Source organism: Drosophila miranda, assembly GCF_003369915.1.
Source record: "Drosophila miranda strain MSH22 chromosome Y unlocalized genomic scaffold, D.miranda_PacBio2.1 Contig_Y1_pilon, whole genome shotgun sequence".
NCBI lineage: Eukaryota > Metazoa > Arthropoda > Insecta > Diptera > Drosophilidae > Drosophila > Drosophila miranda.
Window position 1 is genome coordinate 6,624,341 of NW_022881603.1, and position 26,769 is coordinate 6,651,109.

At 44.8% G+C, this 26,769-nt stretch overlaps 2 protein-coding genes and 1 pseudogene across 2 annotated transcripts; 1 reads left to right on the forward strand and 2 right to left on the reverse strand.

The window, feature by feature from the left end:
- The first annotated feature begins 209 nt into the window (after positions 1 to 209).
- LOC117185851 lies at positions 210 to 12,606 on the forward strand (annotated as a pseudogene).
- A 12-nt stretch (positions 12,607 to 12,618) lies between these two features.
- LOC108159198 (endoplasmic reticulum metallopeptidase 1) lies at positions 12,619 to 18,060 on the reverse strand. Its single transcript, XM_017292262.2, is given in 13 exon segments — positions 12,619 to 12,882; positions 12,884 to 13,124; positions 13,204 to 13,315; positions 13,318 to 13,393; positions 13,452 to 13,595; positions 13,656 to 13,840; positions 13,902 to 14,462; positions 14,465 to 14,626; positions 14,629 to 14,758; positions 14,760 to 14,826; positions 14,904 to 15,099; positions 15,102 to 15,567; positions 17,695 to 18,060. Coding segments are annotated over 13 exon segments (2,574 nt in total). The 5' UTR covers positions 17,716 to 18,060; the 3' UTR covers positions 12,619 to 12,669.
- A 712-nt stretch (positions 18,061 to 18,772) lies between these two features.
- Positions 18,773 to 21,756, reverse strand: LOC117190016 (endoplasmic reticulum metallopeptidase 1-like). The gene is made up of 10 exons (XM_033395107.1): positions 21,266 to 21,756; positions 20,844 to 21,204; positions 20,397 to 20,780; positions 20,149 to 20,329; positions 19,753 to 20,081; positions 19,591 to 19,690; positions 19,432 to 19,534; positions 19,178 to 19,367; positions 19,022 to 19,114; positions 18,773 to 18,962 (listed from the first exon to the last, which is right to left on the reverse strand). Exons 1-10 carry the CDS (start codon positions 21,673 to 21,675, stop codon positions 18,795 to 18,797), a joined length of 2,319 nt encoding a protein of 772 aa, XP_033250998.1. The 5' UTR covers positions 21,676 to 21,756; the 3' UTR covers positions 18,773 to 18,794.
- Positions 21,757 to 26,769: the final 5,013 nt, after the last annotated feature.

The following is a 26,769-nucleotide window of genomic DNA, read 5'->3' on the forward strand; positions in this document are numbered from 1 at the left end:
GGGTCAACAATAGCCACTGACGTGACAAGTGCATCAGCGTAGCAAGTGAGTGAGAGTGATCCGAAGCACACCACTGCTTCGGGAGAGCGAAAGGGAGAGCCAGTTCTCTCCGACGTTCGGGCGATCGTCTCTCTGCCGCATCTCTCCTGTAAGAGCATTCAGTTGGTAAACGCAGCAGCCTCAGAGGCAGAAGCAGACGCAGACGCAGACGCAGACCTCCGCCGACCGTTGAACGGGACAGTTGCGCTTCTCGGTGAATCAGCTGATCCCTCGGACATTTGGACACTTATTCGCATCTCCACTGACCGCGTTTCAAATACGATTTCCGCCAATTTCTGTCAACGTGAAAGCCGAATAGTTTGGGTTTATTTTTGGGCAGATATTTTCGTGTGCCAACAATTTGTTGTTGGTGTCTCCACACAGTGCGCCAATTGCCAAGCGATCGTCGAGAGCAGAACACATAGGAGTGTTCTGTTTGCAAAAGTTCTGGATGCGGGAGGTGAGAGAGTGCAGGAGTTCCAGTTGCAAGGCTTCGGCGAGATCGTCCGCTCCCTCCGCTTGCCTTCTTTCCAGAGACAACAAACAACCGCAAGTGCAACCGCAACAAACTTCCTTTCCGTCAGGTTATTGACTTTAGCCTGCAGCGTGTCGCGTTATGTATATATGTATTTATTCTTTAATGTTTGTGTGTGCGTGTGTGTGTGTGTGGCGGCAAGCATCTGCATTTGTTTGTGGCAGATACTATGATTGTTTTTTGAACCTCTTCTTTCCCGCTGCCTTCGTCTGTCGCGACCGTTGTTATACCCTTCCTTTGCATTGAGTATGCTTTGTTTCATCAGGTGTTTGTTACGTAGATAAAGAATGTAAAGAATTTCCTAGGTATTATCATAGACAGTACATATCAACCGTAGGACTATATCCTGTAGTTCCCATTACGATCGATATCCAAGGGTATGTAAAGCGTCGAACCCTAAGCTGACCTTTCACGCTTCATCTTGTCACAGTTCATTGCCGCCGCCTCGTTCTTTTCTTTTTCTTCTTATTCATGACTTTACTGTTTTGGATCTTTCTGCATTTCCTTTCCCCCATTCAAATGGTCTTTAAATAGTTTTTCCTTCTTCCTCCCCCCTCCTTTGGCGTTTCTCTTTTTGTTGTTTAGTAGGCGTGGCACCCACAACAGAGAGCTCTGACTTTGTTTGTTTTTTTTTGTTTTGAGTGGCTGTACGCGAGATGATTGGGTCGATCGATAACGGAATAATCATGCAGAGGGCGGGGTGTAAACCTACTCCCAGTAGGCCGCAGCAGCTAATCGACACTTTTTCACTGCACAATCGATGCACACTGCACTCGTAATCGCCTTTGCAGGGTCACTTGGAAGTCAATGGAAATGGGTCGAAGTCGCGACGCCGTGCGACCCAAATTGCAATATGCAGAGCACTCGGATTCGCTTGGATTGCCCTACTAGTCGGTGATCCTCTTGCCTCCGCGCACTTCAGCAGCTTAAGTTGTTTGTGGGACACATTCAACAATATGGACCATACCATACCATACATAACAAATACTGCGATACTGTGCGATCTTCTGGCAGAGCTTTTGTTATACCCGATACTCAAAATGAGTATTGGGGTATATTAGATTTGTGGTAAAAGTGGATGTGTGTAACGTCTAGAAGGAATCGTTTCCGACCCCATAAAGTATATATATTCTTGATCAGCATCAATAGCCGAGTCGATTTAGCCATGTCTGTCTGTCCGTCTGTCCGTCCGTCCGTCCGTCTGTCCGTCTGTCCGTCCCCTTCAGCGCCTAGTGCTCAAAGACTATAAGAGCGAGAGCAACGATGTTTTGGATCCAGACTTCTGTGATATGTCACTGCTACAAGAATATTTCAAAACTTTGCCCCGCTCACTTCCGCCCCCACAAAAGGCGAAAATCTGTGGCATCCACAACTTCGACGATACGAGAAAACTAAAAACGCAGAATCGTAGAAGATGACTATATCTTCTAGAGTGCAAAATCTGAACCAGATCGTATAATTATTATAGCCAGAATCAAGAAAACAATTTCATTCTTTCTCGCTCTGTCTCTCTTTAACACACAGGTTTCATGGTCGGTTTTGCCAATTGCAAAATATGAGTTCAAGGATCTCAGAACCTATAAGAGCCAGAGCAACCAAATTTGGTATCCACACTCCTGTGATATCGGACCTTGACCATTTTGTGTCAAAATTTCGCCACACCCCCTTCCGCCACCGCAAAGGACGATAATCTGAGGCATCCACAAATCTCAGAGACTATTAAGGCTAGAGTAACCAAATTTGGTACACACACTCCTTTAAGATGTCACTATAAAACGTATATATCAAAATCAGAATCATAGATAATGACCATATCTATCAGATTGCTGAATCTGGATCAGATCAGATCATTTTTATAGCCAAAAGGAACAAATCAATTTGCACTGGCTACGCAGCGCCCGACGTAACGCTCAGCCTGATTTCTGTCTCTCTCGCACGCACTCTTTGTCGTGTCGTTTAATATTAGCGGCGTCTGCCGGAGGAGAGCCATACTGACTTAGTATCGGGTATAACTGTAGAGTTGCGGTCTCCGCAGCAACTCACAACGTTCCCCCTCGTTTTTACTGCATTCATCTGGTGCGGTACAAGTACGAAAGTGAAACACTTTTGTATGCCCTGCAGAAATGTTGAGTGACTGGAAATCCCCTGATCTTTCTCTAACAGATTAGTAGTGTCTATTCAGCCTGAGAAAATGTACCCAATTTGTTATTAGATATTTCCCCCACACACATGTGTGAACATTAAACGAAAATATTACGCCCCAGCTGGCTATAAATAAGAATGAAATATCGCTCAAAAAATTACAAATTGTGTCCCGTTCAATGCTCATTTGCTTCGGATGCTGATGGTTACGACTTTTCTTGTACTTTTGCCGAAATGTCCGATTATTCAAATACTGAATATAAATATTTGGTCTATTGTTTATTGTTTTTAAGGCTGCATCTCTGCCAACAGCCATTGCTGTCGATACATTCTATCTGAAACCCTGCACCATTTCATCGTCGTCGATGTCATTAATGCCGCGGAATGGTCAACAGATGTTGTCCGGAGCAGTTTTAATTTAGATGTGGCTCATATAATTGGTAAACAAAATAGTAGTATTTTCCAAGCTAATCTCTTGCTCCGATTCGTTCATGTTTCCCCCAAATTCGGAGCACTCCAGATTTCATATTCGTCTAGTCTATACACTCAAGTCACTTCATTTCCTGCCCATTCCCCACTACTTATTAAGCAATCTGATAGGTATTATCTGTAGCAGATGATTTGAATTAAGTGTTGTTCTGTGAGGAAAAATTCATTCAACTTTAGAAGTCTATGATAGTCACTATTAATCGCTGTTTTCTGTGCTCTTATCAGTGTCTGTTTAGTCAAAATTATAGAAAACACCTCCTCTGATTGATTCATGTGCCACTCTACATAGCCGATGAGGATCGTTCAGTGGAAATCCGCTGTTGCCCGACATCTCCGAGTTGATCGCACTCGCTTATCTGAGCGCCTAATTATTAAATCGGTGCTCGCCGTTGAATTGGCGGCTTTAACCCTAGTCCCTCCCCATCAGCCCATTTGACCGACGAAAGTGGAGAGATTAGTGACGATCAGGAACAGTGACGTGTCACTGGAATATCTGGCTTTATCAGTGGAATGCGTCACACTCCATATTCGAGTGCCGACAGACAATTGAAGTCAATTAATGGGGGAGGACAGTGACACTTTTTATACCCGATACTCAAAATGAGTATTGGGGTATATTAGATTTGTGGTAAAAGTGGATGTGTGTAACGTCCAGAAGGAATCGTTTCCGACCCCATCAAGTATATATATTCTTGATCAGCATCAATAGCCGAGTCGATTGAGCCATGTCTGTCTGTCCGTCTGTCCGTCCGTCCGTCTGTCCGTCTGTCCGACCCCTTCAGCGCCTAGTGCTCAAAGACTATAAGAGCGAGAGCAACGATGTTTTGGATCCAGACTTCTGTGATATGTCACTGCTACAAAAATATTTCAAAACTTTGCCCCGCCCACTTCCGCCCCCACAAAGGGCGAAAATCTGTGGCATCCACAACTTCGACGATACGAGAAAACTAAAAACGCAGAATCGTAGAAGATGACTATATCTTCTAGAGTGCAAAATCTGAACCAGATCGTATAATTATTATAGCCAGAATCAAGAAAACAATTTCATTCTTTCTCGCTCTGTCTCTCTCTAACACACAGGTTTCACGGTCGGTTTTGCCAATTGCAAAATGTGAGTTCAACGATCTCAGAACCTATAAGAGCCAGAGCAACCAAATTTGGTATCCACACTCCTGTGATATCGGACCTTGACCATTTTGTGTCAAAATTTCGCCACACCCCCTTCCGCCCCCGCAAAGGACGATAATCTGAGGTATTCTCAGAGACTATTAAGGCTAGAGTAACCAAATTTGGTACACACACTCCTTTAAGATGTCACTATAAAACGTATATCTCAAAATCAGAATCATAGATAATGACCATATCTATCAGATTGCTGAATCTGGATCAGATCAGATCATTTTTATAGCCAAAAGGAACAAATCAATTTGCACTGGCTAGGCAGCGCCCGACGTCACGCTCAGACTGATTTTCTGTCTCTCTCGCACGCACTCTTTGTCGTGTCGTTTAATATTAGCGGCGTCTGCCGGAGGAGAGCCATACTGACTTAGTATCGGGTATAACTGTAGAGTTGCGGTCTCCGCAGCAACTCACAACGTTCCCCCTCGTTTTTACTGCATTCATCTGGTGCGGTACAAGTACGAAAGTGAAACACTTTTGTATGCCCTGCAGAAATGTTGAGTGACTGGAAATCCCCTGATCTTTCTCTAACAGATTAGTAGTGTCTATTCAGCCTGAGAAAATGTACCCAATTTGTTATTAGATATTTCCCCCACACACATGTGTGAACATTAAACGAAAATATTACGCCCCAGCTGGCTATAAATAAGAATGAAATATCGCTCAAAAAATTACAAATTGTGTCCCGTTCAATGCTCATTTGCTTCGGATGCTGATGGTTACGACTTTTCTTGTACTTTTGCCGAAATGTCCGATTATTCAAATACTGAATATAAATATTTGGTCTATTGTTTATTGTTTTTAAGGCTGCATCTCTGCCAACAGCCATTGCTGTCGATACATTCTATCTGAAACCCTGCACCATTTCATCGTCGTCGATGTCATTAATGCCGCGGAATGGTCAACAGATGTTGTCCGGAGCAGTTTTAATTTAGATGTGGCTCATATAATTGGTAAACAAAATAGTAGTATTTTCCCAGCTAATCTCTTGCTCCGATTCGTTCATGTTTCCCCCAAATTCGGAGCACTCCAGATTTCATATTCGTCTAGTCTATACACTCAAGTCACTTCATTTCCTGCCCATTCCCCACTACTTATTAAGCAATCTGATAGGTATTATCTGTAGCAGATGATTTGAATTAAGTGTTGTTCTGTGAGGAAAAATTCATTCAACTTTGGAAGTCTATGATAGTCACTATTAATCGCTGTTTTCTGTGCTCTTATCAGTGTCTGTTTAGTCAAAATTATAGAAAACACCTCCTCTGATTGATTCATGTGCCACTCTACATAGCCGATGAGGATCGTTCAGTGGAAATCCGCTGTTGCCCGACACCTTCGAGTTGATCGCACTCGCTTATCTGAGCGCCTAATTATTAAATCGGTGCTCGCCGTTGAATTGGCGGCTTTAACCCTGGTCCCTCCCCATCAGCCCATTTGACCGACGACAGTGGAGAGATTAGTGACGATCACGATCAGTGACGTGTCACTGGAATATCTGGCTTTATCAGCGGAATGCGTCACACTCCATGTTCGAGTGCCGACAGACAATTGAAGTCAATTAATGGGGGAGGACAGTGACACTTTTTATACCCGATACTCAAAATGAGTATTGGATATTATTGAGTATATTAGATTTGTGGTAAAAGTGGATGTGTGTAACGTCCAGAAGGAATCGTTTCCGACCCCATAAAGTATATATATTCTTGATCAGCAACATTAGCCGAGTCGATTGAGCCATGTCTGTCTGTCCGTCTGTCCGTCCGTCCGTCTGTCCGTCTGTCCGTCCCCTTCAGCGCCTAGTGCTCAAAGACTATAAGAGCGAGAGCAACGATGTTTTGGATCCAGACTTCTGTGATATGTCCCTGCTACAAGAATATTTCAAAACTTTGCCCCGCCCACTTCAGCTCCCACAAAGAGCGAAAATCTGTGGCATCCACAATTTCGACGATACGAGAAAACTAAAAACGCAGAATCGTAGAAGATGACTATATCTTCTAGAGTGCAAAATCTAAACCAGATCGTATAATTATTATAGCCAGAATCAAGAAAACAATTTCATTCTTTCTCGCTCTGTCTCTCTCTAACACACAGGTTTCACGGTCGGTTTTGCCAATTGCAAAATGTGAGTTCAACGATCTCAGAACCTATAAGAGCCAGAGCAACCAAATTTGGTATCCACACTCCTGTGATATCGGACCTTGACCATTTTGTGTCAAAATTTCGCCACACCCCCTTCCGCCCCCGCAAAGGACGATAATCTGAGGTATTCTCAGAGACTATTAAGGCTAGAGTAACCAAATTTGGTACACACACTCCTTTAAGATGTCACTATAAAACGTATATCTCAAAATCAGAATCATAGATAATGACCATATCTATCAGATTGCTGAATCTGGATCAGATCAGATCATTTTTATAGCCAAAAGGAACAAATCAATTTGCACTGGCTAGGCAGCGCCCGACGTCACGCTCAGACTGATTTTCTGTCTCTCTCGCACGCACTCTTTGTCGTGTCGTTTAATATTAGCGGCGTCTGCCGGAGGAGAGCCATACTGACTTAGTATCGGGTATAACTGTAGAGTTGCGGTAAGCCCAGCAACTCACAACGTTCCCCCTCGTTTTTACTGCATTCATCTGGTGCGGTACAAGTACGAAAGTGAAACACTTTTGTATGCCCTGCAGAAATGTTGAGTGACTGGAAATCCCCTGATCTTTCTCTAACAGATTAGTAGTGTCTATTCAGCCTGAGAAAATGTACCCAATTTGTTATTAGATATTTCCCCCACACACATGTGTGAACATTAAACGAAAATATTACGCCCCAGCTGGCTATAAATAAGAATGAAATATCGCTCAAAAAATTACAAATTGTGTCCCGTTCAATGCTCATTTGCTTCGGATGCTGATGGTTACGACTTTTCTTGTACTTTTGCCGAAATGTCCGATTATTCAAATACTGAATATAAATATTTGGTCTATTGTTTATTGTTTTTAAGGCTGCATCTCTGCCAACAGCCATTGCTGTCGATACATTCTATCTGAAACCCTGCACCATTTCATCGTCGTCGATGTCATTAATGCCGCGGAATGGTCAACAGATGTTGTCCGGAGCAGTTTTAATTTAGATGTGGCTCATATAATTGGTAAACAAAATAGTAGTATTTTCCCAGCTAATCTCTTGCTCCGATTCGTTCATGTTTCCCCCAAATTCGGAGCACTCCAGATTTCATATTCGTCTAGTCTATACACTCAAGTCACTTCATTTCCTGCCCATTCCCCACTACTTATTAAGCAATCTGATAGGTATTATCTGTAGCAGATGATTTGAATTAAGTGTTGTTCTGTGAGGAAAAATTCATTCAACTTTAGAAGTCTATGATAGTCACTATTAATCGCTGTTTTCTGTGCTCTTATCAGTGTCTGTTTAGTCAAAATTATAGAAAACACCTCCTCTGATTGATTCATGTGCCACTCTACATAGCCGATGAGGATCGTTCAGTGGAAATCCGCTGTTGCCCGACACCTTCGAGTTGATCGCACTCGCTTATCTGAGCGCCTAATTATTAAATCGGTGCTCGCCGTTGAATTGGCGGCTTTAACCCTGGTCCCTCCCCATCAGCCCATTTGACCGACGACAGTGGAGAGATTAGTGACGATCACGATCAGTGACGTGTCACTGGAATATCTGGCTTTATCAGCGGAATGCGTCACACTCCATGTTCGAGTGCCGACAGACAATTGAAGTCAATTAATGGGGGAGGACAGTGACACTTTTTATACCCGATACTCAAAATGAGTATTGGATATTATTGAGTATATTAGATTTGTGGTAAAAGTGGATGTGTGTAACGTCCAGAAGGAATCGTTTCCGACCCCATAAAGTATATATATTCTTGATCAGCATCAATAGCCGAGTCGATTGAGCCATGTCTGTCTGTCCGTCTGTCCGTCCGTCCGTCTGTCCGTCTGTCCGACCCCTTCAGCGCCTAGTGCTCAAAGACTATAAGAGCTAGAGCAACGATGTTTTGGATCCAGACTTCTGTGATATGTCACTGCTACAAAAATATTTCAAAACTTCGCCCCGCCCACTTCCGCCCCCACAAAGGACGAAAATCTGTGGCATCCACAATTTTAAAGATATGAGAAAACCAAAAACGTAGAATTGTAGAGAATGACCATATCTTTAAGACTGTGGAATCTGAATTGAATCGTATTATTATTATAGCCAGCATCAAGAAAACAATTTCATTTTTTCTCGCCCTGTCTCTCTCTAACACACACGTAGCATAGGCGGCTTTGCTTAGAGTAAAACATTAGCGCCTAGATCTCAGAGACTACAAAAGCTAGAGCAACCAAATTTGGTGTCCACACTCCTAATATATCGGACCGAGACGAGTTTGTTTCAAAATTTCGCCAAACCCCCTTCCGCCCCCGCAAAAGACGAAAATCTGAGGCATCCACAAATCTCAGAGACTATTAAGGCTAGAGTAACCAAATTTGGTATACACACTCCTTTAAGATGTCACTATAAAACGTATTTCTCAAAATATCGCCTCACCCCCTTCCGCCCACACAAAGGATGAAAATCTGTTGCATCCACAATATTGCAGATTCGAGAAAACTGAAAACGCAGAATCATAGATAACTACCATATCTATCAGATTGCTGAATCTGGATCAGACCAGATCATTTTTATTGCCAAAAGGAACAAATCAATTTGCACTGGCTACGCAGCGCGCGACGTCACGCTCAGACTGATTTTCTGTCTCTCTCGCACGCACTCTTTGTCGTGTCGTTTAATATTAGTGGCGTCTGCCGGAGGAGAGCCATACTGACTTAGTATCGGGTATAACTGTAGAGTTGCGGTCTCCGCAGCAACTCACAACGTTCCCCCTCGTTGTTCATTTTTTGGTGACAAACGATATACAAGAATTCATTAACTTTCGCTTTCACTTACAGCTCAAGATGAAATCAAAGTACGAGAACATGAAGATCGTCTATAACCGGAGTAAGATCGGCTGGTATTGGGCGCCTCTCTTTGTGTCCTTCTGGTTCCTGCTTTTCTACTTGGTGGCGGTTTCCAGTTTCCATCGCATGCCGCGCCTGAAGACAACACAGGATGAGCTTCAGCAGCCGGGCCAATTCATTGGGAAGCGGGCCGAGAACACCCTCCTGAGACTATCCAAAATTGGGCCAAAGGTCGTGGGCAGTGCGGCCAACGAGCAGGTGGCCGTGCAGTTCCTGCTCAGTGAAATTACCGACATCATCGACGGTGCTCGTACCGATCTCTACAACATCGAGAAGGATGTGCAGATTGCGTCGGGCAACTACCTGCTCTGGTCCATGGTGAATGTCTATCAAAGTGTCCAGAATGTGGTGGTCAAGCTGTCCCCCCAAAAATGCCACCAGCGAGGCCGCCCTCTTGATCAACACTCACTTTGATTCGGTTCCGGGCAGCTCGGGAGCGGGAGACGCCGGCATGATTATGCTGGAAGTATTGAGGGTCATCACCAAGTACGAGACTCCGCTCACCTACTCGGTGGTCTTCCTCTTCAATGGAGCCGAGGAGAATCCGCTGCAGGGCAGCCACGCCTTCATCACACAGAACCCTTGGGCCCAGAACGTCAAGTGAGTGATGCTGGGACTTCGAGCATATATATTTTTATCACAACTTTACTATCCCCTAGGGCGGTTATGAACTTGGACTCGGCAGGCAGCGGAGGACGGGAAATTCTCTTTCAATCTGGTCCTGACAATCCTTGGTTGATGAAGGTACACAGACCCTGGCATTACCTCAGTTTGGAGCTCATTTTAATCTCCTATTTTATTTTTCAGTACTACGGCAAGAACATAGTTCATCCTTTTGCTTCCACTATTGGCGAGGAACTGTTCCAGAATGGGTTTGTGCCATCGGAGACGGACTTTCGAGTATTCCGTGACTTTGGCAATATACCTGGTACGGAATTCTTTTGCCTTCCAAAAAGCAGATACTAAATATATATATTCCCATTAAACAGGACTCGATATGGCACAGGTCTTGAATGGGTATGTGTACCACACCAAATACGATCGCTTCAATCTTATCCCGCGACGCACCTATCAACTGACGGGAGATAATATTTTGGCTCTGGTGAAGGCACCAGCAAATGCCGATGAATTGGAGAATCCTTCGGTGCGTTTTATTCACATAACAAACGACAATTTCATATTAATAACTTCAGCAATTATGTAGAAATACGCCGAGGGACACCTGATATTTTTTGATGTGCTTGGCTGGTTCTTTGTCTACTATCCGGAGAGCACGGGCGAGATCATCAATATATCCGTTTGTGTTGTGGTGTGCGCCACCATTGTGGGCTACATTTGGATCATGTCGAGCAGCACAGGCATGTTCAAGCGAAGGATTTGGGTCAAGTTCGGTATTCTCACCGCCCTGCAGGTGGCTGGGGTGGGCTTGGGTATCGGGCTGGTCCTATCCATCGCCATGTTCCTGGATGCTGTGAATCTGCCCATGTCCTGGTTTGCTCAAAACTGGATGCTTTTTGGCCTCTACTTCTGTCCCATGATATTCGGCATGGGCATCGTCCCAGCCATCTACTTTAGCCGCACAAAAGAGGTGAGTGGAGTAAACAAAAGTGCTTTGGGTCATTGATAACTAACTATTTCCCCTTTTACCTCATTAGCATGGACTTCCCTTGGGCTATGGCATACAACTGCTGATGCACTCCCATTGCCTCATCCTGACCGTCGTCACAGTGATCATGATCAGCTACAGCATTCGCTCGGCCTTCGTTATCATGCTCTGCATTGCCTTCTATACCCTTTCCGTAATCATCAATATGGTCACGCGGACACACAAGACAAGTGAGTATCTATTCGATAGTGCATCTCTGATTTTACTCCAACACACATATCTTGCATGTCCTTTCAGACTTTCTTTGGCTCATCCCACACTGCCTGTGCCAGGTGCTGCCCTTCATGTTCTACACCTACTGCTGCTATGCATTCTACGTGGTCTTCGTCCCGATGCAGGGGCGAGAGTGCAACACCAATCCCGAGATTCTGATGGGTTTCTTTACGGCCCTGATGGTCATACTATTCGCGCCCTTTCTGGTGCCTCTGCTGTGCCTCTTCCGCAAGTCGAAAACTATCATCTCTATGTTCGGCGTGTGTACGTTACTCTTTATCATATTTGCCGCCACCCCCATTGCGTTCCCCTATGCCAAGAAGACAGCCCCCCAGCGTTTCTTTGCTGTGGTAAGTGTTATCTATCAAATATTTCCATATCTTACTTGCTAAATCCGTTTGATTGCCTTGTCTTACAGCACACGGCTCGTACCTTCCACAATACGGATCGAGCAAGCACCGTAAACCACACGGACTCCGGATACTTTGTCGTTCCCGTGGATCGTCGTCCCCACACCCTTGATGATATATTGTTCGACAACACCAACTACTCCAAGGCGGAGCCAATCGACTGTGATTCCGAGATCATGTGCGGCTACCCCATATACAGCTCTCGATGGCTGAACGCAGTGTAAGTGAGCTGAGCACCAGAAGTGAGCTTATGACTTATTAGTACCTTTGCAGTGACAACAGCTACTTCGTCCCGGGCCCAGATCCCAACAAGGACTACTTTCCCACATTGAGCATAATCGACATGTCCAGCAGCTCTGCTAAAAACATAAAGTTCACACTAGAGATCGCGGGGCCCGACCACACGAGTATATTCATTCAGCCGGTGAACGGCACTACGCTGGTGGACTGGACCTTCACCAAATAGCCTCTCGAGCAGAACGTGAAGCCACCATACTATGTTTATTGGTCGTACGCCTTGGATCCCACTCCCCTCCAGTTCAGCATGGAGTTCGAGCATGAAAACGATAACTGGTCTGGAGTCACGTTCAAGATTGCCATAATGGGACACAGAACACACCATGACATGTACATAGATGAGGAGTTCAGGGAGTTCCTGGCCACGTTTCCGCCGTGGGCGCATGTAAACTCCTGGATTGGTTCCTACAACAGCTGGCAGCTCTAAGTGTTCCCCAGTACAGTCGACAATCGAACCATTCAGCCACTCTTAAATTTAGTTAATGTTTCCCCATGTATGTCCCCCGGGATAGCCTTATCCTCCTTATCCTGGTAATCCAACGAACAAAGTGCCAGTTTCCTGGTCACGTCATAAATGCTTTAAGATTTAAGATTATAATTAGCCTATTAAAATATACTATAAATTTTGTATTAAGTTAACAAATCGATGTATCCTTAAAACTATTCGCTGCTTACAATACCCAGCTTTCCAAGGACGAATACCAGTCGGTGGTGTAGGTCATGTCGGGGAAAGTTCCGAGGAACTCCCGGAAGTCCTCGGTGTAGTGCTCCTTGTGGTAGAGGAGGTGCTCCGAGACTACCAGTTTGATATACGGTCCCTCCGTATTACTGACCTCATGCTCGAGCTCCACCCAGAAGTCGAAGGGCTCCTCGGTCATGGAATATACATATGTGGTACATCAGATAGGGCAGAGTGTGCCCCTCATCGAGGGGTGTCTTGTAAAATGACCAGTGCGAGACCTTGACCTGATCCATTGGAGCTATGTAGATCATTACGCGATCGCTGGCCCGCAGGCTGAACTCGTAGCGAACATTGTTCTGTCCCAGAGATGCCTTAGAGACTTCCGTCAGATCGATGTTTATGGGGAGCTGTGGAGGCGTGCTATATATCCACCGAGCCGAGTCCCTGTTCAGATAAAAACACACAGCATTAGATAAACCATTCCCATCCTCTTTTTTGAGGCTTTGTCTGAGGTGCAACTTACTTCCAGTCAATCCAGCGACCACTGTAGATGGGCAATCCGCAGAATGGCTCGGCAGCACAGGAAGCATCAGTCCAACTGGAGGGCTCTCTATTTTGGGGGGGGGGGGGGGGGGGGGGGGGGGGGGTTGTATATAGAAGCCAAAATCTTGTTTGACGGTATTGTCCGCATTGTGGAATGTTCGCGTGGTGTGCTGCAAGTGATTCGATTAGTTTAGACCAGGACTCCACTTTCTAGAGCTAGCAACTTACCAGGACATAATATCGTTGTGGTGCCAGCTCCTTGACGAAGGGGAATCCTGCGGATGTCGTGGCCAGTATAATGAATATGATGGTTAATACTCCAAAGATGGAGAAAATAATCTTGGGCTTGCGGAACTTGTGCATAATGGGGATCTGCAAAGAGACAGTTTTAGGATATCGATCGACAGATGGGAATTCTCGAAGATCACTTACTATGAATCCAGCAAAGTGCACAGACATATAGATGATGAACACGGAGACAAGGACATCGGGACTGCTGTCGGGGCCGTCACGACCTTGCATAGGCAAAAACACAATCAGAATCGCGTAGCACATGTAGGTGTAGTAAATGAAGGGCAGGACCTGGCAGATTAAGTGGCTCGTCACAAAGTAGCTCTCTAAACGAAAGGAGAATCCATTAGAATCCACTGCTGCTCTTGGGGCTGCTAACGAACTTACTCTTCAGGGAGAGCTTGAGGGTAGTCTGCACAACCACCGAGATCGTGTAGAAGAAGATGCTAATCATGGGGAAGTAGCGAATGGACAGACTGGTCATGATGATGCACAAAACGATCATCACAATGCAGTGTGCGTGCATGAAGCAGGCTATGGTCTGGTCCAGCTTCATGTTGCTCTTCCGCTTCGTCCAGCCAATGTAGATGGCGGGCAGCAGACCCAGCACGAAGAACAGGCTGCAGAAGTACAGTCCGAAGATCATCCAGTGTCCGTAGTACCAGGACTCCGACAGGCCCACAGCCTGCATGAAGACATCCAGGAGAATGGTTGGGCCACAGGCCACAAATACCGTTCCCACTTGAACCAAGAATATGATGCCGAATCGCAGGAACACGGCCTTGACCGCATCTGCCCCGTTGTCCATTGTCATTAGGTAGACGGAAATGCCGATGCACGCCAGGGATATCAGGCAAACAGTCACGTTGATGGCAATGCTCACAGATTCTGTGTAGGTGAGCATGAACCAGCCCACGAAGTCGTAGAAGACCGTGTGACCCTCTTTTGGGCGGCGGTGTCATCCAATTCGGGGGCATTGGCCAGGGCCCAAACCAGGGGTAGCACATTCTCACCCGTCGATTGGTAGGTGCCTCGGTCTATGTTCTTGAAGTTGTCGTACTTGGTGTGGTACACGTAGCCGTTTAGGGCATGAGCCATGTCCAGGCCGGGACATTTCCGTAGTCGCGGAAGACACGGAAGTCCGTGTCCGAGGGTATAAAGTTGTTCTGGAAGAGCTCCTCTGCCATCGAATTCGCAAACGGATGAGCCGCGCTCTGGTGATAGTATTTGGCCAGTCACGGGTGAATGGGGCCCCTTTTGGAAGAGAATCGCGCGTCCGCCAGCGCCGGCCGAGTCCAGGTTGACCAGGGCTCTGATTACATACGAAGGACATTGGTTCATCAGTCAGTGCTGATGACTTAGCTGAGGCCATGCGTCTACACTACTTACTTGCAATTGGGTGCCCATCTGTGCTGCGTAATGAAGCCATGTGACCCCAGCATACAGGCCTCCTCGGCTCCGTTGAAGAGGAAGACGACAGGATGGGCCAGTGTCTTCTCCGAGCGTGAGATTACACGCAGAGCTTCTAGCATGATTACCACCATGACTCCGTCATCACTGACCGCCGGCGTTCCGACCTCCGAGTATAGTTTTCGTTCTGTTGGCTCTTTTGGGTGATCTTTACCACGACATTGGACAGATTGGTGTACGTCATGGCCATGTCCCAGAGGTAGAAGGAGCCCGAGGAGTACTGCTTCTCCACCTCGATATCGTAAAGGTCGGTGCGCAACTCGACCACAATTTTCTGCAACTCCCTCAGCAGAAAATTGACTGTGTGCACCTCATTGGCTATCGAGCCGCTCATCTTGTTTCCAATGGACGCGTACTCTGCCAGCTGCTTCATTGACCGCTCCCCGATGAACTCATCTGGGTGCTGGGCCTCGTCGCCCTGGTACAGCATGTCGGGGTACGAGTAGAATCTGGGCAGGACGGACACATAGAAGAGTGCAAAGCAGATGGCCGCATAGATGGGTGCTCCGTACCAGGGCCATTTCTTATCCCTAGATTTCCCCCCATCCTTTTCGGTGGTTATGTCAACGGCGGAGAATGACATCTGAAATTGAGGGAATCCGATAAGAAATACAGATACTCAGGTTGGGTGTCCAGCATAGCTCGCAAACGACGGTCAACACTTTTTCCCTTTGCTGTCTCGTCACTGACAAAACCGAAAAAGACCACGAAGACACGGTCTCTCACTGAGCAGAACACTTTTTCGCTTGTGTTATGTGTTTCGGGTTTTCGGGTGAGCCCGACACACGATCGTGTCTCACAATAACAACTTAGAGAGAAACTTTGGTCAAGCGCTCACAGCAAAAGTGTCTTTAGATGAGCAGAACCAAAAAAGTGTCTGAGTAAAGTGTTTTTAGTTTTTTTTTCGTGTATATGTTTATTTATTCATGTTTTCCGCATCTTTTGGGCTATTGTATTGTAATATGTATATTTATATGCAAAATTGGCAAACGAACATTTTCGTTTTGCTTTTCACGATTCATTTTAAGCTCCAATAGTCAAACCGTATAGAATTCACAAAAGTTGATAGTTGCCATAAGCATCACACGTACAAGCACACATACATACGCAAAAGACACTTTGTTCGTTCACTCGCGACAAGATGCTCAGTGAAAAACAGGAACAAAAGAGAAGTGAAAAAATCGGTCTTTGCTTGAGCGAAGAGCGAGTTGAGCAAAAACAGATTTGATCGGGTCTTTTCAGTCCATTTTCTCAATGTGTCCGTCAATGAGAGGTTTTTATCAGACACGCCGAAAGTGTCAACAGTTATTTGCGAGCTATGGTGTCCAGAGATGATGCAAAAGATCCAACAAAGGAGGAAATTCTGTAACATATTTTCGGGCTTTGCTATCTTCAACATGATTCCATATGTTGCATACTCTACGGAACTTACGATTATCAAAAGGCATACGATTACGATCTACGATTAAGCCCCACAATCTATGAATATACTGAAATTAAACGTGATCGGAATACTGCCATCGATTTGGATTCCAAATTTTGGAACCATAAACCTCTCAGCCAGAAACGTTTTTATCATGTTTTTATTGGTAGAATAAACTTCGTGGGAAAGTGCAGGAAGATCATAAACTAATTAAACCTTAAGAGTGTTCGACTATATGATGCAAATGGCCTGATGGCCAATTCCATTGGTGGGCTAAAATAAGAATCCGATAACATTTTACAACGGATATAAACTTCCTTATCAGAATGGATTATCAAACGAAGAGAGGAAAAATATAAGATAACTACATATGTACCCGTTCATCAAATACACCTTATACGAGGTCCATATGTACATATATCACTTATGTCACTGATTCATATATCATTGATATTCTCACTTTCTTATTTAAAATAGATACTGAAGACAAATCCAGAGTAAGGAATGAAAACTGAAAAGAGCCTTCATCTTAGATGAGATCATGTATATCCTTTACACTTTAACTTTAATATATGTATATCGGTGGTTCCTTGAATCCTTCACTCGAGATTTATGCTATGCTTATCTCCAGACGTTCTTTCCACATTTTTTACAGCATGTCTTATATTTTAACGGAAAAAATTTGTTCACTGCAATCTCTAGCACAACGAAAATTCCTTGAATTATGGCAACCGGTTTGGAGCCTCACCAACCTTCTAGCACGCGAATCGGACCTGAACTGGATGAAATATAAATTCAACTGACACGCACCGGACCGTGTCCCAAGTATTAAGTAGGGCCAGGTCCGGTTCGATCCCAATGGTTGCGGCGCCGCCGCAGAACCCTTATCATTTGGGGGTTCTTGGGCATAAAAACATTACATCCTAGCGATAGCCGATCTTAAAAACAGCAGGAGCTATTGCTCTTTATAGCTTGATGGCCGCCAGTTAAACCGATTAGGGCACCGCTCCCGTGGCGGCAGAGATCTTAGTGCCATAAGTACAGAAGAATTCTTCGCGTGGGGTCCCGGGCCCCCATTTATGATCATTTCATTAGAGGGGGATACACACACACACACACACACCCCTTTTATCGATAAGCATAAATCCAAAACTTGAATCCCTGAAATCTCACAAATGGCAAACCTATCTATTCAACTTCATTCATTCCATATGTGAAATAAAAAATTGAAAGTCGCACTAATAACAATTTATTTGGAAATAATGACTAAGTGTCTGGGGGATTTACCTTATTATCTTTGATGAACATATTCTAAGAAATAATTCACTGTTATTAAAGAACTCTTCTAATAAATAAACACTGAATACTTTACAGTAAAAAGAACCGATCGTTTTGCAGTGTGGAGAAGGACTGATTGGCTTAGGCTAAGACTTGAGCGAGCATCGGAGTGTCGAAGTGATTGTTTGTCTACAGAGTACATGCACGAATCAGCATTAGTGCCCTTCATCTATGTACGAATGTAAGAACTAGGCACATATGTAAATGCACCACGATATTGGGTGGTCGAGTGTCGGGTGACATACTGCAGAGTGTTCAATTTATGTGATCGTCAGGGGAACTGGATTCAATGCGTTACATAAATACAAATATAAATTCATATATAAATATTTATATATTCTGTTATTAGTGTGCCCTAATCTAGTTCTGATATCAATTACCTACTCATGCTGATAATCGAATATGCTTACCATACATATATACAGTAAATGAGTACTTTAAGTATTGAATTATTAAAAAGGATTTCTAATCTGTCTACAAATCAGACAGATTTATATTTATATACGAAACTGCACCACACTTCTGGTGAATGTACATTCCACAATTGTTCGTGAGCGGGGATTTCTTGGGTCTTCCGTTGCGGCGATGTCAAAGGCACAATCCCGGTACAGGAATGGATTATAAATTAAAGATCGATTGCTGATTAGTCCCCGTCGCAGTCATAAAAGTCGATTTGGTACTAAATTTGATAATCTCAAATTGGAAGTCACCGAAGGGGCTATACGCTTTCTGGGCATATCATGTACTCATGAGGCAAATAGGGAATTTTACATTACGAGTATACTCATACTTATAGGTACATTATCAGGATAGCTATTCCTAATGAACTTGAAGCACACTTCTTATCATTTGATGTGTTGTTAATTATAATTCATTTAATTCCCATGGTTCAGTGATTACTGATGAAGCGCACTACATGCATATCTGACACCAATCAGACATCTGTAGTCTACTCGTATCTTTAGTCCAAAGTTCACTAGATATTGTTCAACATTTAGGTGTTGTCTTTAATTAAAAGGGGGGGATTTTAAGCAATTAATTCCCGATTCTTATGAGATCCAGGTCTCATAAGATGCCGGCCAAGGGGTGGCATCCACATACTTGGGGAAACTGTCGAGGAACTTTTCAAAGTCTGGCGTCAACATCTCCTTGTGATGGGTCCAATGGCCGCCCAGGCCCAGCTCAAATGTGGGCGTTTTGAAGTATCCCTTGGGCTTCTGCAAATATCGAACGGGAATATTTAGATACTGGATTCAAGTGTCGTCCCAAAACATACCTCAAGCTCAAGCCAGAAGTTAAGGGGATCTCCATTGACGCCCCACGAGAAGTAGATAAAGTAAGGAGGCTGAAAGCTTAGTCGCAGTGGAGCCTAAAGATAGAGAGATAGCATTAGAGGTTTCCAGGCACTATATAAATATTTGAGAGTCCCAACCTGATGGAAGGACCAGTCCTTCATGATAGCTCCGTTCAAGGGCTGAATGAACAGCGCCATATGATCGGGTCCGCTCAACTGGAGTTCATAGCGGATCTTGCTGGGAGACACCTGTTTCTTGCTGATCACTTTGACGGCCGGCACACTGCCCAGCAATGGCTCGGAGGCAGGTATCCACAAGGTGTTCTGTCAGGGGTTCACAATTGGGGGTTACTCAGTTCAATGAGTTACTGGGAAAAAGAGCAGTGGCTTACCTAGTCTTGTGCCAGCGCTGGTTGTACAAGGGCAGACCGCACATCATCTCCTTCTGGCAATCGTCGCCGATTTTCTGGGCCAGTGTCATATTAATGACATCATCTGAAATTCGGATATGATAAGAGACATGACGAAACAGAAAAAAGAATCGAACATACGTTTGACGGAGTAGGTACGTCTGTCTTGGGGCATGATGAAGTAGCCTGATTCCTGGCGACGCACTTTGTTATCGGCATCATGGAAGGTCCGCTTGGCGTGCTATTCAAAAACAGTCAAGCGTATTAGTCCCACTCTAAGCAGATCGTAGGGGAAATCCTTACCAGCACGGAGAATCGCTGAACACTTGTCTCGGGTCGGTAGGGGAATCCCATTGGCGTTATTGCAATGATAACGCAAACGAACGTGATGGCCAGGAGGGCGCAAATAATGGTCTTCGACTTGCGGAACAGATGCAGGACGGGCACAATGAAGCCGCAGGTGAGGAGACCCACGGCAATGCTGAAGACGGCAACCACCAGGTCCGGGTTAACATTCTCTCCAAAGCGGCCAAACATGGGAATGAAGGTGGGGAAGAATTCGTGCGAGAAGTAGGCGAAAAACAAAAATGGAGGCACTCCGCATATGATGTGTGGAATAACCCAGGCCACATCTAAGGAAGAGCATGAAAGCTGATTAGAACGGATCTCTAAGCGAACATCCATTAACTTATTTCCCACCTTTGCTGTGCAACTTGGTGGCCAGATTAATGATGAGGGCCATTGTGTAGAACAAACAGGACAGCATCAGGACGAAAACGGATCGGACGCCGCAGATGGTTAGCACTATGGTGAAGATGGCCAAGAAGAGACAGTGACAGTGCAGCAGCATCTGGACCCGCTGTCCAATGGGCAGTTTGTCCTGGAAAAGTAATATAATCAAAGATGAATAATGGGGATATATGGCTGATTTGGTCTTCGCTACTTACATGCTGGGTGTAGTGGTAGTACAGGGCAGGCACTATGGCCAGGCCAAAGATGAAGGTGGTGAAGTAGAGCCCGAGGATGAGCCATGAGTGCGTGAACCAGGACATCGGCAGGTGCACCAGATCCATGAACCAGCCAAGGGATACGGACAGCGTGATGGCGGTAATCACAGCAAAGAGCTGGACCACGAAGGTGTGCAACACCCGTTTGAAGATCTTATTCAGCTTGATGCCCGAGTTGGAGGTCATCAGCTTGAAGGCATACAAACAGGTTCCGATGGCCACTAGCGACACAATCACGTTCAATATGATGCCCTCCGTTTCGGTGTAGAAGACCAGGAACCAGCCCATCACATCGAAGTAGACGGTGTGGCCCTCGGCGTGTTTCTGCATAGATCAGATCGGGGATGAAGTCGAGCAGTTCTCTGGTATTCTTTAAGCGCATCTTACCGAGGTGTCCTCCAGCTCCTGGGAGTTGGCAATCTCCCGCACTAGAGCCAGCAGGTTGTCGCCAGTATTCTGGAAGCTGCCGCGGGGGAAGATCTCCGGGCGGTCAAAGCGGGTGTGATACACATAACCGTTGTACTGGTAAGCCATATCCAGGCCGGGCACTACGCCGTGGTCGCGGAAGATGCGGAAATCCGTGTCAGAGGGAATAAAATTGTTTTGGAACATCTCCTCGGCCATGGTGGAGGCGTACGGGTGCTTAATGGCGCGACGATAGCTCTTCATAAGCCAGGGATGGTTGGGGCCCGACTGGAAGAGGATCTTCCGACCGCCGTTGCCGGCAGAGTCCAGATTGATGAGAGCCCTGCGAATTGTGAGAGGCAGGATTAGCTGGATACCGAAAGAAACATTCAAAGATCACTTACTTGCAGTTTTTGGCCCACTTGTGGCGGGTGATGAAGGCGTGCGAGGCCTGGAGTGGATTCTCCTCGGCTCCGTTGAACAGAAAAACAACAGGGTGCTTGAGGGCCTGCTTGGACTGGGCCAATACTCGCAGGGTCTCCATCATAGTGGCCACCATGGAACCGTCGTCGCCTGCGCCAGGACCACCCGGCACCGAATCGTAGTGGCTGTTGACCAGCAGATAGGTGGTGCTGTTGGTTCCCTTGGGACTGACCTTGACCACAATGTTTTGGATGCTCTGGTACATGTTTATCATCGTCCAGTGGACGTAGCTGCCGGAGGCCACCTGCACATCCACCTCGATGTCGTTGGCGGAGGCCAGTCCCGAACGGATCTTCTGCACGCTGCCGGACAGGACTTTCACGGCCCCCATCTCGTTCTCCTTACTGCCCACGACACGGGGTCCCAGCGCCACTAGCTGCTGCAGATTGAGCTCCGCCCGCTAGGCAATGAAGCGATCCGGATACTTGGCCTCATCCTTGATGCTCAGCGGGCGCAGTAGCCGATGGCAGGCCGGAATAGAGATGGCCACGTACAGCAGCAGCCAGAACCCAAAGAAGGCCGGTGCCCAAAACCATTTGATCTTGTTGTACTCTACGAAGGCACGCTCACAGCCATTGGGCTTATTCTGCTAAAGATCGGTAGAACAAAAGGTGTATATCCGCTATATTAAATCCGCTATAATTATGCCATTTTTTCGCAAAATTCAAAATTGATAGATTATATTATTGTTTCTGTGCAATCCCATCACTCCTTAATATTTCAGCATCATGAGTCAGAAGCATTATGCTATTGCATAGCGCATGTTTCCCATAGGAACAGCCGTTCCTATGATACATTTTAGTGAAAATAGTTAGTGTTTATTGCTCCGATAGAATTGGGCTACCGTGATAGACAGTCCATGAGTCAGTTTCCAATCGTTTAACACCCGAAACGACAGCTGTAGAAAGCAGACGGAATGCGTGTACCGACTCGTATGTTAGATTTAATCCATCATCGGCTATCTTATCTCTGGTCAAATTGTTGGCGAAGCCCCCAGAGCCGGTTGCCACCTAAAACAGTTCTTGATAGGCGGATACACGGTTGCTCCTTCTGCCAGGGGTTCAGTTCGACTGGCGGTTCCACGGAAGTGGGCCAGACAGTGGGCTGATATAGTCGGGGATTACAACTACGGTTCCGAAGGTATCATATCTCAAATGTATCCGCGATTCGTTAATTAGTGAACATTGATAAGGAATGGCAGGAAAAGGGCTAGTGGGGGACAGAGGAGTAAAAAAATATCGGAAGAAACGAAACCGATACGTAGGAATTGGCTCACGGTTATTTTCATGCTTGTGTTGGAGCCATCCAATCAAGGGGTAGATTACCTATGCCCCACCCGAAATTAGGCAATCTAATCGTAGAGCAATCACTCGCAGCTGAGGCACTTACCTCATACAGGTGCGAATTCTGCTGCCGCAACAGAGGATCTGTGTTGTGAGGATCACTGGTCGGCGTTATGACGCGTCGCCGCACGCTCTTGTCGCTGCCACTGACACTCATCGTACCACTAACTGGTTGCACTGCTTCAATTGGAGGCAACCTTTCGCTTGGCCGCAACGTGCTCAACTGATCGAACAGTAACTCAACTGAAAGCTGTATCTATAACTTGGTATAACTTTAATAGCTATAGCCATTGGCCATGGCATAACTATATAGAGTAAGGACAACTCATTAGAGCTCGCTGACTAAACAGATAAAATTCCATTGCTGCAAAAAAAACCTCTCTTTTCACACTTATTAATATAAAGTGTACGCATAAGCAAAGGGCAAAAATCGCAGAAAATTCGTTGTCTGTGTATGTGTCACGATGAGCGGGCCTCACCTAATATGATAACACCATGTGTGAACGCAAGTTTTGTGTTGTTGCCTTTGTGGCTATCGAACACAGTCCAAACAATATAATCGCGGAGAGTACACTCACCACTCACCACTCTACACTCTACACTCACTCTCTCGCGGCGTGTCTTATCTGGCATTTCGTTGCTGTGCTCCACACAAGGTTTATTTATAAAAGGTAAGACATTCCCAATGATCTCCCACCTCGATCCGACATTAGTATGAACTACCAAGGTTTAACACTACAAACTTTCCTTTTTCGCGCAGTGCACATACATTTGTAAAAAGAGAGGGCTTGGAAGAGAGAGAGAGAGAGTGACAGAACCAAAGGAAGGGTCAGCAAAAGTTTAAATTGCTTGTAGTTTGTACCTGCGCTTCTTTCTCCTCTGCGTCGCTGCTCATTTTTAATCGCACCTTCTCGTTGTTGCTGCTTATGTTATATCTTTTTCTGATTTTGCTGCACTCTGCAAATCGGTCTTGTTGTTGAAGCTTGCTCTTTCTCTTTTCCACTTTTGTATCGAGATTCGAACTGTACTCTTCTTCTCTTAGCAGCGAAGCTCTCTCGCGACGCGCGTCTACTCAACTGATGTACAACGTTCCACAAGCCGCGCTTTAATACGGCAGCTTACCGTGGCATTTGAATATCATGCGGCATATATTATTTTCTAAATAATTTATTCCGTTCAGCATTTGTTTTACCGGCAGTTTTTTGTTTGTTTACACTTATTTTATTCATTTATTCTCATTTATTGCCCACTATTTTCGACGCTTTGTTTGTGTATTTGCTTACTTATCTATGAGTGTGTTTAAATAACACTATGCAGCAAAAGAAACCACCTTTTTTATGGTGTTGCGCAATTTAAAATAATTTTTTTATGCGAACGGCAATATCGATAGCAACAAAAACAATAATTTGTGCAAATTTTGATTTTTTTCAAAAGCATACTTGATTATTGCAAAAATTAAATGAATGAAAGTTTCATTAAATTCCATTCCATTAAAAAATAAGCATAACATAACTGACCGTAAAATATGTGTTGCACATTCATTTTTGTTAAGTCGCGGACCATTATCGGGTTTGTTTATTCCTTAATTTATTTTATTTTAAGAACTTTGCAATTTTAAAAATCGTTCGATTAGCTAAAAATTCTGTTATTTTTGATTTTAAAAAATTTCGTTTTCCGAGGAAATTAAGAACTATATTGAGGCAGAGCCACTGATCGTTAAATTTCGATAATAAAAAGAAACCTCAAAAAATAATAAACTTTCCAATTAAAAGTTTAATATTCTTCAGAATATTGATGCCACTTTTTTTTCTGTTGCATAGTGTAATTGCTATTGTGAACCAGTGAAAGCTTTGTCAACGGGTTAAATTAAAGCGTTGATTGCCACAGATAATTGAATACTTTCGGGCGATATTGTATTTGTCTCTTGGCACATTTTTTTTTTTTTTCATGTGGAAAATTTGTATTTTATTGTAAACAAGTTTACTGCTACCTTTCGTGGCAACTTAACCTAGTTTTACATTTAAGGGGAAAAACAATTGATCACAGGAGATACATACTTAAACTTAATGTTACATATATGGAGTAGGTACATACATTATTCACAATATTTACAAAAAGTTAATGAGATGTTATAGGATGGATCTAGTAGGGAGATCCAGTGGATGACTCCTTTTGAGTCTTCTTTTCCTTGGCGGGTTAATTAGACGTCTGGCTAGCGCATTAGGGTGACCACCAAATCGTTGCAAGTACCTTGCTGCATGTAATTGTATAACATCGCCCACTTTGGGAACCTTTAGGTCCCTCTCGATGTCGCTGTTTCGTATGTACCATGGAGCATTGCATATTCGTCGTAGAATTTTTGACTGAGCAACTCTAATTTTATTTAAGTTGGTTTTTGACGCGATGCCGTAAACTTGAAGTGCGTATTTCCATATGGGGCTGAGGATGGACTTGTATATCGTGACTTTGCTGTACAGCGACAGCTTATTTCTTGGTGCAAGTAGCCACGCCATCTTTCCCGCTTTCGCCATCACCGACTGTCGAACCATGGTAGTATGGGTTTTGAAATTTAGTGACCTGTCGAGTACAACACCCAGGTATTTGTACGAGCTGTTGTGCGTAAGTGTGGAGCCCAGCATATTAATGCCTCCGCAAGAAAGTGTTCTCGTAGCAAAAGTAACATTAGCACATTTGCTGCTGTTGATGCCTATGTTCCATTTCTGAGCCCAGACCTCAAAGCAGCTCACATATTGTTGCAGAGCTTCCGTAGCTAGATTTATGCTTGGACTTCTGGTCAGCACTGCAGTGTCATCCGCGTAGGTTGCTATCAACACATCGTCCTCGTCCAACCCAGTTATTACCCTTGAGGAAGGCATATCGGCTGTATATAGGGTATATAACTTTGGTCCAAGAACGCTGCCTTGTGGGACGCCTGCACAGATTGGGCGCTTCGATGATTTTGCTCCATTTACAACAACTCTAAAACTTCTGTCCATTAGAAAGCTACTCACCAGCTGGAATAGCTGCGGCGGCAATATGTTTCTCAGCTTAAAGAGGAGGCCATCATGCCACACCCTGTCAAACGCTTGTTGAATGTCCATAAACACAGCTACCGAATACATTTTTTGCTCCATTGCATCAAGCGCGAAGTTGACCACTCGATGAAGTTGTTCTGGCGTGCCGTGACCTTGTCTAAATCCAAACTGCCACTTTGGAATTCTTTGCTTTACAGGTTCAAGCTGCATGATGCGGTTCAGTATCATTCTTTCCGCCATCTTCCCTAGCACTGAGAGCAGGCTAATTGGTCTGTAGCCATCGACTTCTGTGTGTTGTTTTTCTGGCTTAGGTACCATGGAGATTAGCGCCATCTTCCAGCAGGTAGGAAAGTGTCCTATCCTAAGAATGCTGTTGAGGAGCAGCACTAAAAATAGCAGGGCTTTTTTAGGCAGTAGTTTTAAAGTCCTGTTGTCCAGCAGGTCCTCACCAGGGGATTTTTTGGCTTTCAGCTTCTTAATTTGCTGCACCACCTCTTGAAATGTGACTGGGCTTGCTGGCAAGGACATTTGAAATGGCATTTCCAATTGTAGCTCGACGGCCCTTCGTGTAACAGCAGACGTAAGATTAAATGGCTTAAATCTTTGCTCTAAACTGTCTGCGAAGATATCAGCCTTTTGCTGACTGGAGTAGCACCAACCGCCTGCAAATCTTGGCAAATTACCTTTTATTTATGCGCACACACCATGACGCAAAGGTGAAGTATCTTAGCATATTTTTGGGTTGACTTTTGGTGTAGAATACATGTAGTTGTCATGTAGTTGTAGTAATATATTTTTTCGACTTTCAGAACTTTCCTTTAAAATTCGCGATGGAAAAGGTCTTAAGACAGTATCCTTTTGGGATCCTTGACAAGAGGGGACTAGTTCTTAACAGTAAACTAGTTCTTCTAGTTGCCGAGTAGCAGATGTCAAATTGTTCCTTTTGTCTGCTTCACTGATACTCAACTGATACTGGAGCACTCGTGTAATTGAAAACTGTCCAGAGGAGCAAAGGAGAAGACCAGCATTCCCATTTACCATATTACA

Coding starts and splice junctions, on each gene's coding strand:
- LOC117190016 (XM_033395107.1), bottom strand. CDS start 21,675: ATGGGGGCCGTGAAAGTCCTGTCCGGCAGCGTGCAGAAGATCCGTTCG. Junction 20,082..20,148: donor CACCAAGTTGCACAGCAAAG/GTGGGAAATAAG, acceptor GCTCTTCCTTAG/ATGTGGCCTGGGTTATTCCA. Junction 19,691..19,752: donor TTCAGCGATTCTCCGTGCTG/GTAAGGATTTCC, acceptor GTTTTTGAATAG/CACGCCAAGCGGACCTTCCA.